This window comes from Chamaea fasciata, unplaced genomic scaffold (genome assembly GCF_029207755.1).
Source record: "Chamaea fasciata isolate MVZ Bird 193981 ecotype frontalis unplaced genomic scaffold, bChaFas1.0.hap1 SCAF_9, whole genome shotgun sequence".
Classification (NCBI taxonomy): Eukaryota; Metazoa; Chordata; class Aves; order Passeriformes; family Sylviidae; genus Chamaea; species Chamaea fasciata.
In genome coordinates, this window is record NW_027094094.1 from 1,190,423 (window position 1) to 1,201,927 (window position 11,505).

The 11,505-nt window shown below is 55.5% G+C and overlaps 1 protein-coding gene across 17 annotated transcripts in view; it reads left to right on the forward strand.

The window, feature by feature from the left end:
* Window positions 1-252: 252 nt before the first annotated feature.
* The window catches only part of EBF3 (EBF transcription factor 3), a 128,437-nt gene continuing 117,184 nt past the window's right edge, over window positions 253-11,505 (forward strand). For 7 of the 17 annotated variants that reach the window (XM_066190703.1, XM_066190696.1, XM_066190704.1 and 4 more), the window contains exons 1-4: window positions 8,027-8,467; window positions 8,703-8,859; window positions 9,281-9,344; window positions 10,099-10,154. In XM_066190703.1, the coding sequence (XP_066046800.1) occupies window positions 8,334-8,467; window positions 8,703-8,859; window positions 9,281-9,344; window positions 10,099-10,154 (411 nt within the window). In that variant the 5' untranslated portion in view covers window positions 8,027-8,333. Of the gene's footprint in view, window positions 270-8,024; window positions 8,468-8,702; window positions 8,860-9,280; window positions 9,345-10,098; window positions 10,155-11,505 lie in introns of those variants that run through there. The other 10 variants (XM_066190695.1, XM_066190707.1, XM_066190702.1 and 7 more) reach the window with 7 other exon arrangements.

Genomic DNA, 11,505 nt, shown 5'->3' on the forward strand with positions numbered 1-11,505 from the left:
GGGAAAGAAGAGCAAAAAAATAAACAAAAATAAAACCTCTCGCATCCCAGTCGCCTTCTTAGCGCATCGCCGGCTCGGCCGCCCGCGCTTCAAATCAAAGCGCAAAGCAGCCGGGAAGTTGTGGGCCCCCGGTGCCGCCGGTACCGCCCCGGTATGGCCCAGGAGGTGGGCGCTGGGCATCGCCTCGGCCCGGAGAGGAGGAATTAAAAGACTTGGAAAGATGTGAGCGGCGCCTGGGCGGCAGCTCGTGTCCCGCGGAGCCAGGAGCGGTGAGTTCCCAGGCGGGACATTCCCGGGGGGTCTCATCCTCCCCCGCGGGACAAACTGTTGCGTTTCTGGAGCGCTTCGCTGCGCGGACGCGGGGCCGGGCGGTCGCTGCGCGGGGCCGGGGATGGGGGGCAGCCCCGCGGGATGCGGGAGGGGAAATCCCGGGATGGAGAGGATGAGACGCGGGGCAGTCCCGCGGCTGCGGGAGGGGAAATCCGCGACTCCGCGGGGTCCCGGGACGGAGCGGACGGAGCGCGGGGGGGTCCCGGGGATGCGCGGCGGGCCCGGGACGGGCCGAGGTCGGGGCTCATCCCTCCCCCCTTTGCGCTGTCCCCCGAGGGCCGAGCCGCCGATTCCGCCCCCGCGGGCGCCCCGCGCCTCCCGCCCGCCCCCGCCCGCGCAGCGGAGAGAGCGGGGGGGGGGGAACGCTTGCGCACTGCTGCGCCCCGCGCACCGCCGGGCCCCCCCGCGCCGTGCCGCGGCCGGGCTGCGCTGGGTGAGAAGTGTATTAAAGCGCGGGGAGCTCCGCACACTCCGCCGCGTCCCCCTCCGCCCTGCGCGCAGCCACCCCCGCGCAAGGTAAGCGGAGCCCGCGCGGGGCTGCGGGGAGGTTTGGGGGGGGGAGCGTGGCGGAGCCCCCGCTTACCTGGGACGGGCCCGGGCCGTGCGCGGAGCCGCCGCCGGACGCGGTTCTGCGCGCAGCCTGCGCGCCCCTGCCCGGCCGCGTCTGTCCCGCCGCGCGGGGGCTCGGTGGATTTGCGCGTCCCGGCCGCTTGCGCGCAGGTAGCGCGGGGGGGATGCTGCGCGGCCCTGCGCGGGGTCTCGGGGCGCGGAAGGGTCTCCGGGGCTTTTTTCCCCCCTGTCGGGCGCAGAAGGGGAGAGGCGAGCGCTGCCGGAGCCGCCGCGTCGAGGTGGCCGGGCTAAAAGGCAGAAAGCAATTAAAACTCCTCCTTTCGGATTAACAACCAAAAATTGATCGATCTGTCAGGAATACTGTTGATTTATGAAAGGTGCTTATTTCCTTGGTATGGAGAATTTTATGTTCTCTAGGTGAAACTGAGTTCACCCAGCTCCAGAGTAGATTGATGTTTTAATAAAAATAAATAAAGGGAAAAAGCTCGCCCGGTCTTTGGGGACATCAACTCTCAAATCGCGGAGTTAGACTAACAAATCAAATCGCATTATCTTTAACATTTCTACATCTTTTAATCTAAAAAAAAGAAAAAATTAATTAAATTAAGAAATCGCGGGCAGCGCGCCGCGATTTTTATCTCCGCAAAGTTTTAATACGAGTTTTTTTAAAAAAATTTAAGAAGTTGAGATAACAAATAACCGCTGGTGGCTGGCGGCTGCGGCGGGGGGAGCGGGAGGCGGCGGGGCCGGGGGCGCGGAGCGCGGCCGCCCGCGCAGTGTCCTGTAGATGGCACACGGTCCCCACGCTACAGAGCGTCGGCGGCGGCTGAGGGGATCTGCCCAGGGAAACGGCCAGCCCAGCACTTGTTGTTTACCCACGCCGGGGCGTTCGCGAATTCATTGCAAATTCAAGCCCGAGGGGCGCGGGGAGAGCCCCGATCGGCCCCTCGCCGGCCGCCCGCGGCCGCGGGACTTGCGCGCCGGGCGGGACGCGGAGCGCGGCTTGCGGGGGTGATGCCGGGGGAGCGCGGAGCTGGGGAGCGGCCCGGGGGGGGGGGGCCTGGCCGGGCCGGGCGCTCCGACACGTTTGTCTTTGCAATGTAAATCGCGGCGGGACAAATTGCTTATTAACAGTCGGGAAGAAGCGGCGGTTTCCTTCTTTCTTCTTTTCTTTCCCTGTTTTCATTCCGGCATGGCCCCCAGCTACGCTCGGGGCAGCCTCACCGCCCAGCAGTTTTCCCTTCATTTCAATATCCTAAAGAAAATGCAAATCACCACGCTGTGGCCTTTTTAAAAAGTTAAATTAGCAACAGCTTTAAGTGACTCCATTAGCATGGAAAACATACAAATGTTTAATGTGGGAATAGCCCGGCTTTTGGAGCTCTGCGAGCGCGGCGAGGCGGCCGAGGGCTGGCGCCGAGCCCAGCTCGGGGGTCCCCAGGTGCGGCACCCCGGGACGGGCACCGGGGCCGCGGGCCGGGGCAGGCACCGGGCGGGCTCCCCGCAGCTCCGGAGCCTTCGATTATTTACGGGAGCGCTGCGGCTGGCGGGGAAATTGCGGGGCAGCTCGGGGGGCGAGGGGACGGGGAGACCTTTCCCCGGTGTGTGTGTTCCCCTCGGGCCGTCCCTGACCCCGTCCCGCCGGTTCAGCGCTGCGGTGCCCGGGGCCGTGCCCGGGGCTCTCCCGCAACTCGGGCCGTGCTCACCCCGCCGGCCCGGGGCTCCGCAGCCGCTGGCCTCGGGGATTAAAGTGCCGGTGATGGAGGCAAGTTTTGCCCCGCCGGTGCGGCGGGGAGAGCGGCCGGAGGCGCGGGGCTCCGCCGCTCCCCGCTGCCGCTCCGTGCGGGAGCCCCGCGCCGCGGGAGTTTCCCGTGCGCTGGCGGAGGATGTTCCCGGATCCCTGCAGGGCAGAGTCGGCCCCGAGCACGAAAGGGTTAAGGTTTCTATTATTCAGTCGAGGTCTTGTTAGGATGTAATCTGCATTTTCTAACTACTGCGTAATAAAAAGTGAGAAGTTTTGAGACACCTTTCTTGATTATACCTTTGGCGATACTTTAGGTTTTACATTTAATTTGCATTTTGTTCTTAGTGAATATTGAAGTCTTGAGTGGAGGATTGAATTTTATTAGGACATCTGGACTGACAATATCAAATCAGACACCAACGTCCCAAAGCATGCTAAAATTTCAGAGTTAATTAGAACGAAGTGTGTTTAATTAAAGCCAATTATAATATCTGAAATTATCTGATCGATCCTTGTTTGTTCAGTTGGAGTCAGTTTATATGATATTGTTCCCTCCGCACGGTGGGACCTGTCCGGCCGCCAGCTCCCCGCGGCCCCGGCTGCGCGCCCGCGCTCTTCCGCGGGGGCGGCTGCTCCTCCGCCTGCGCGGCTGCGGGCCGCCCCCGGCCCCTTTCCCGGGGCCCCGGGGGGACAGAGGCGCGGCGGCCCCGCAGCATCCCCGGGGACCGGGAGGGCAGCGCCCGCGCCGCGCCCTCGGGCCGCCGGGAGCCGGGCAGCGCCCGCGGGGAGTTTTTTTCCCGAGGAAAAGCTCCCGTTGGGCGCACGGCTAGCGGGGCTGGCGCTCGGACACGGCGGAAGTTTAAGCCCTTTTTTCAAATTTTATTTTTATTTTTACCTTTTTTTTTTTTAGATGACTAATTTTTGATGTAACAATATCGGGGCGCAGGGCCGCGGGAGCGCGCCGTGGGGAGCGCAGGGCCGAGAGTCAGTTTGGGTAAAACAGCCCTGCACCCACAGGGAGTTCCGTGACCCCGAGCCCGACCCTCCGCGCCGCCGCGGAGCCTGGCCCTGAGCCGCGCAGGGGCGCGGGAGGTGCGCGGCCGAGGGGACCCAGGCACGGACAGGGACAGGGACAGGGACAGGGACAGGGACAGGGACAGGGACAGGGACAGGGACAGGGACAGGGACAGGGACAGGGACAACCTCCCCGCAGCCCGCACCGAGCCCGCGGTGCCTGCGCGGGGCGCGGAGCGGCTCAGCCCCCCGGTTATCCCCGCGGGGCGGGAGGCCGGGGCGCACCATGCGCTTTGCGGAGGGCCCGGGATGCTCAGCAATGCTCAGGAATGCGGATCCCAGCTCTGAAACGAGCCCGGCGCGGGTGGACCCGTCCCGAAAGGCGGCTCGGGGGTCCCGGCCCTTCCCGCCAGCCCTGCCCATGGCGGGGCGCTGGGGGCCTGGGCTGCCCGGGGAGCCCCAGAGCGGCGCCCGGCCTCGGCTCCGCTCCGCCGCTGCGCCGCCTTCAGCGCCTGCCCCGGGCCGAGGATGCGCGGCCGCCCGCGCAAGGGCCGGGCCGGGCCCCGCGGCGCTGCGCCCCCGCGGAAATCAGCGCCTGCCCGCCAAGGAACACCCCGAGGCAGCGGCCGCGGGGCCGCCCTACCTGGAGACACACGGAAAATGCCAATTTACCCGAAAAACACCGATTTCTCCCTCCCGCAGCACGGGAGTTTGTCGAGATTTGCTTCGGTTACACCGGGCATAAATTACGCCCGGTGTAACCCAGCGTGTTGGTAATGAAGGCGCCTTCCAGCAATAAAATTGAAATATGGAGCTTGGCGAGCCGCGGGGAGCCGGCCGAGCCCCCCGAGAGCGGGGCCGGGGCCGCCGCTCCCCGATCCCAGCGCAACTTCCCCGCTGGGAAAGTTTGTGCGGTGGGAAGCGCGGAGCTGGGCGGCTCGGGGCCGGCTCAGGGCCGAGGAAACAGCGAAATTACCAAAAATCACGCTCTATCCCAACTTGGGTGATTTTAAAACCGTGAAATGAGAAATAAATAAGAAATAATTATAGCCAAAAAAAAAAAAAAAAAAAAAAAAGGAAAAAAAAAAGGGGGGGGAAGGGAAAAAAAGAAAAAAAAAAGGCGAAAAAAAGTGAAATGATTTGAGATAATAGTCCCGAGGGGTGGGGGAAAAATAAAATAATAAAGTTTCGGGGAATACTCTCAGGCGGTGGCAATAAAGGTCTCAGCCTGACGCCCCGCAGCGCTCGGGGTGCCGTGCCCGGGCGCGGTGCGGGGCAGGAGGACGCGCTCCGGGGCGGCGGCGGGGGCGGCCCGGGCGGGGCGGGGGGCTCGGAGCGGGGCCGGGCCGGGGGACAGCTGGGCTGCGGCCATCTGAGCTCCTCCGCCGTGACATCTGGGAGCCCGCTGGTGTGTGGCACGCGCATCGCTTGATGTCGCTATTTAAATGCAAATTTGCGGGGGGATCACTGAAGCCTCACCCCGTAAATTCACACAAAAGGGAGACTTGGCGCCGGAGGAGGAGGAGGAGGAGGAGGAGGAGGAGGTGGAAAAAGGAGGAGGAGGAGGAGGGCCGCGGAGCCGGGAGGGCTCGGGCCGCCCCCCGCAGCCGCGCACACCTCCCTGCCCGCTGCTCTCCGGCCGCTCCGCGCAAGGTGCGCTGAGAGCGGGGCCGCCTTCCCGGAGCGGGCCCGGGGCTGGGGGGACCCTCCCGGGCCGGCAGAGCGGCCAGGAGCTGCCGGGGGAGGAGAGGATGCCCCGCGGGATGCCGGCCTGGAGCTGTGCGGGGCGGTGAGGGCAGCAGCAGCTCCAGCCCGGCCAGCTCCAGCCAGGCAGAGTGACACACACACACACAAAAAAAAAAAAAAAAAAGAAAAAAAAGAAAAAAAAAAAAAAAAAAAAAAAAAAAAAAGATAAAGTTGGTGAATGATAAAGACCGTATTTTCCACGCTTTGGGTGCAGGACCAGATGATCTAGAAAATGAGCTGAAATAGATTCAGGCTCAGAGCCTGTTGTGAGGAGCAGCTGATTCCCCCATTCCTGGCCAGATGGCTTCTGAACACAGATTTGCATTCATTTTCGCTTAATATCGTCCAAAATAGTGGGGCAGCTGCATTTGTTGTCAAAAAGGTTTAAAACTCCCTTTCTTTCTGGGGCAGGATCGTTACCTTATGTGATGGGCTTATGGAACTTTTTTTTTTTTTTCTCCCCTCCCCTCCTTAGTCAACAGTATCAGATTTAAAAGGATTTGTTTTAAAACCTTCTAATTTGGTAATCAGATTTAAATCGCCTTGGCGCGTGTAATCTGAATTAAAGATACTGTAAATGATTTTAAGCTTTCGTTAGCGGAAGGGAAGCACCAAGTTCGGCGTTGTTCATTTGAGGAAATATCTCGCAAGAATAGCGGTGCTGGGCATTTTTTACCCTTTTTTTTTTTTTAGGAGGGAGGATTTTGCGGGCTGGGGCTGGGGGGGACCCGCAGCCCCCGGCGCCCGCTCCGGGTCCCCAAAAGTGCCCGTGCCACCAAATGCCACCGCGAGCATGGCATTGTTTGGGAACTTTGGTGTCTCTCTGCGCGCGATAAAAGTGTTTGGGTTTGTAATCTGCTCTACTGTACCTCAAAAGCTCCGGGCTGCTTATGAATACAGGAATTTTCTTTTAATTTCTCATGAATAGTTTCCATACACTTTGATTTAAGGTTATTAACATTCTATAGACAGTGGCATCTTTAATATGTGGCGATCGCTTCTAAAGACTAATCTCATTACCCTCAAATAGTCATAAAATATGATTTTATTATACTTACGTATTTAATTAGACGGCCAGCAATGTAATGGATTTTGAGATCGGGTAGAGCAACAGCTTTGATAATTCACTTATCTTTGGCAATAGTCATTAACCCCCAACACCAGCAAAATAGATTGCTTTCTAACGCATCCTTTTTTTTTTTTTTTTCTTTTTTCTTCCCCTCTTTTCCCTCACCCCTTGGAGAAAGGGGATCCTGTGATAACACAAATCGGACTTTCCATTTTCACCGATTCATACGGACACGAACGCCGATTTTCCCCGAGGTCGGGAAACATTAACGCGGGGACGTGGGAAATTCACCAAAAAATAAATACCAAAAACCAAAAATAATAAAAAAAAGAGATTTAAATTTGAAAATAGTACAAGGAAGTCGTAACCCACACTGGGCTGAAAAAAGGCTCCTCACTTGAGGAGAAGATATATAGATATAACATATAAATATAGGAAAAATATCAATATATATAAAATATCCATATATATAAGGATGTTAAGATATATAAGAATATGGAGATATGTAAGAATATATATACAATATCAAGATATAAAATATCAATATATATCTATATATATATCAATATTTATCAATATATATCAATATTTATCAATGTATATCAATATATATCGATATATGAAGATATATAAAGACATATAAAGATATATAAAGGTATATAAAGATATAAAACCCGCATATAAACATATCAAAAAGAGCCATAAATAAATATTTCTATGGAGATACACAGGCATAGATGGACAAGGCGGACCTAGAGCCGGGGCTGGGTTTACGTGTGCACACCAAGTCTCAAACACAGGTATCCCCGGCCGCGTCCGCTCCGGATTTCTAGCGCGGCGCTGCGCCCCGCACCGCACCCTTTGTGCGGCCCCGAACCCTCCGCGACCCCTCCGGGCGGGCCGGCGGTGCCCCGCTCCGTCCCGGGGGCCGCGTCGCTGTCGCTGTCACTGTCGCCGTCGCCGTCTCCGTCGCCGCGGGGTGGGCGTGGTTTGTGTGGCGGGGCGGGGGGCGCGCGGCCGGACCCCGCGCTCCATATATGGGCGCGGCCACGCCCCTTTCGGCGACGTCACCGGTGACGCCACGTCTCCCGCGGCGGCGGGGGCCCGGCTCCCGGGGAAGGGGCGCGCTCCTCGGGGAGGGAGGGCCGGGCTCTGCGCGCCTCCGTCCATTCCGCGAGCCGCCACGGGCCCGCGCCCCGTTCTCCCGTGTGCCCGGCAACACCTCCGCGGTAATCAGGATTTTTTTTTTTTTTTTTTTTTCTCTTCTTCTTCCCCCCTCCGTTTATTTGTCTTTTGGAGCAGGAGAGCCTTGCCAGAAAGTGGTCGATTCAGCAGTGTCCTGAAGCATTTTTTTTTTTTTTTTTTTTTTTTTTTTGCCGAGCCCGGTTTTTACTAGGATGACACCACGTTGAGCGCGTCTGCAAACAACAACAACAAAAATATTTATTCTTTTTTTTTTTCTTTCCCCCCTTCCCCCCTCTAAAAAGAAAAAAAAAAGCCACCTCGCAGTGTCGCCGGCTGCAGTTATACTTTTTCCTTCTTTTTTTTTTTTTTTTTTCTTTTTTTTTTTTTTTTTTTTTAAACCACCAAACTGGAACGCCATCCAACTCGCCGCACAGAAGTACTCAGTAAATTGTTTATGTCGTGCCAATACAGGACAGATTGAAGAAGGAAGCAAGACTTGAACTGGGCTTTTCTCCTACTGATCACAGGGAGTAAAGTCATCTCTTATATTCCAGTCGCCAAGGAGAGAGAGAGAGAGAGAGAAAATCAAGCAACAACCAACCCACCCCGTATCTGACATTTCCCTCAATTTTAACCCCTTTTGGTTAGGAGCTGGTTTTGCCCAAATTTGTTTTAATGTTTGGGATTCAGGAAAATATACCGCGAGGTGGGACGACCATGAAAGAAGAACCGCTGGGCAGTGGGATGAACCCGGTCCGCTCATGGATGCATACTGCTGGGGTAGTGGATGCTAACACGGCCGCCCAAAGGTACGTCTGCCAAATCCTCTCCCGGCGGTTTTCTCCTCCTGTATTTCTCATCCCGGCCGTAAATCCCCCCCCCCTCCCCTTAACTCCCCCCCCCGCCCGCCCCGTATCAGTTACAGCCTCCCCGCTCCGCGCCGCTCCGCGCTCCCCGCATCCCCCCGCGTCCCCCCGCGGCCGCGGAGCCTGCGCGCCCCTTCCCGCCGCTCTCACCCACGCCTTGTCTTGTTTTCTCCCGCAGCGGCGTGGGGCTGGCTCGGGCACATTTCGAGAAACAGCCGCCTTCCAATCTCAGAAAATCCAATTTTTTCCACTTCGTCTTAGCTCTGTACGACAGGCAGGGACAGCCGGTGGAGATTGAGAGAACAGCTTTTGTGGACTTTGTGGAGAAAGAGAAAGTAAGTCTGCCAGTTAAATCTTAATTTATTTTTTTTTTTAATATTTTTTTTAAGCGTAACGGAGTGGAGCAGAGCTGGTTCCCAGCACGGCAGCTCTTCCCTCCCGGCACTCCCACACCACGTGCGGCTCCCCCCGGTCTCGCGGCCGCTCCGAATACACCCCGGGCTCAGAAACTTAGCCCGACTTATTTTAAACACCGGGAAAAAACGGCAAAACATGACATATTTGCGCCGAGCTAATGACATCATCAGCGCTCCGCACCAGAAAGAGAGAGGGGAGGAAAAAAAAAAAAAAAAAGTGACCGTGGGCTGAATTTCTGCAAACTGTTAATTCCGAGCCGCTTCAGGGAGGAGAAAAATGGGCAGCAGGAGGAGGGCGATATTTTTCATGCTAAATGTAATTATTTATCGTTACTTGCAGGAGCCAAACAATGAGAAAACTAACAATGGGATTCATTATAAACTTCAGTTATTGTATAGCAACGGTAAGTTGTCGTTCTCTCGTTTTTGAGCGTCCGTGTGCCGCAGAAAAGTCTGGTTTTTTCCTTCCGAGGCCTTTTTTTGGAGGGTGGGGGGGAGGGAGCAGGGGGTTAAAGGATATAAAGATTTCGAGATTAAAATTACACGCGTGTAAACACGGCTCTTTCCTTGGCATATAAGGAAAACAAAACATAAAGGATCGATAAGTCAATGGTACTTCACATGATTAACCGGTTGGGCTTGAAGTGGAAAGTAAAAAAGGGGATCGATGGCTGCTCGGGCACAGCGGCACTTTTAAGGGACTTTTTTTTCTTTTTTTCTTTTTTTCCCAGTTTGGGGAATTGATGGTGGTTATTGGGATGGGGTGAGCGGGCAGAGCGGGGCCCCGGCTGTTCCTGGGGCGCGGAAAACCCGCGGGGGCCTCTCCGCGCCCGCGGTCCCGCGTGTTCCCCGGGGCCGTGGGGCCGCGGCGAGCCCGGCCCGGGGTGGGGGGGTTGGCTCGGCCACATCCCCCCCCCGGGCACCGGGCTCCACACAACTCCGTCACCGGCTGATTCCTGGCGAATTTTTATCATCATTCCTTTTTTTTTTTTTTTTTTTTTTTTTTTTTTGAATTTTGAAATTTTCTGCTGAAGCCGGTGCGGGGCCGATCCCTGCCCGCTGCGGTTAATTGCCTGACCTCATCCTTTCCTTGTGGGATTGGAGGGGGGTTCGCTGCCGAAATCCTGATCGGAATTTGTCTGTGCTTTCCCTCGGCAGGAGTCAGGACGGAGCAGGACCTGTACGTTCGGCTAATAGACTCCATGACCAAACAGGTGAGAAAGTTTACGCTTTTCTTACCGCGCCGCTTCCTAAGTTTGTCTTTTGCCCTCGCTTGGGAAGGTGGGGGGCGAGCAAACCGCGCGTCTACTTTTCCTTTACCTGAGCGAGTAGATCAGGGAGCTGCTGGGTGAGATCCCCGTTATAGCGGAGGATATTTGGGGAAGAGAAAAAAGGTGCGTTGTTGCTCTTCGAGGCAGCGTTGAGATCATTCAGTGGTGTGTGTGGCATCGAGGACAACGTCATGGGAACAGATGTTTGATATAATTAATTTAGCGAGGGAGAAAGGAAAAGGGAAAAAAAAATCCCGCCGAGTTACCCAGATTTATTTTTAAATGCACTTTCCCCCCTCTGTAACTCTTTTTTTTTTTTTTTTTTTTTTTTTTTTTTTGACGATATTTTTGCCCGGTGAGGAGAGGGCAGCCTCTTCCCCACACTCTGAAACTGGCCGGGATTAGTCCTTTTTCTTTTATAACGCCACCATCCAGTAACGCGAGACGTTTATTTGGATTTAAAAGTTAAATGTGCTGAGGTGAAAAGTCATCTTGTTCTCCTCTAGTCCATATTCACCTCTCAGCCCCCCATCTCCATAATTCAAACTCCATGCTCCAGGGGTCACCCAAACCCGTCCATTTCCCTGAGATCAGCTTCTGTTTCTTCCTCAAACCTCTGTCATACCTTGTAAATAGCATAATTACAAGCAGTTCCTTATTAAATTATTTAACCTGTCTTGGTCAACTTTTCCGATGATAACTACATGTTATCAGCCTTGCAGCACAGCAATTACAGACACAGAGCTTGGGATTTAATCAACTTCATTTCTTTTTTTCATTATTTTTATTTTTTTTTCCGGAGAGACATTTCACGACTTTTTTTTTTTTTTTTTCTTATAATTACTATTTATTAAAAACCTTTTTTGGGGGAGGAATAGAGAGGAAGGCGAGAATGGGCAATAATTTCCAGTGTTCTGGAAATCAGATCCCAGCGATGGAAATTAAAACCATTCCCCCAATCTGCCGGGCTGTAACACCGCTGCCTGTTCTTGCACTGCCGGCCGAGGCCAGCCTGCTCACAATCCATTATTTTGGGGGAATTTTGCAGCCCCGGAGGCACCGGCTGGAGAGTCCCCCCCGGGTCAGGGTGGGCCCCGCGCGAACTGCGCGCACGGCCGCGCTACCACCCCGCAGAAACTTTCTACTTCTGCTGCCCTAAAGCCGGCTTGGATGTAAAATAGTGGGAATTTCCTCCCGGAGAAAAAGCAGAGCTGACAGGCCAAGTACAATTACTCTGACAAAGACGGAGGCGTCGTACCCTTCAATAATTATTTCGCTGGGTTACAGAGCAGCC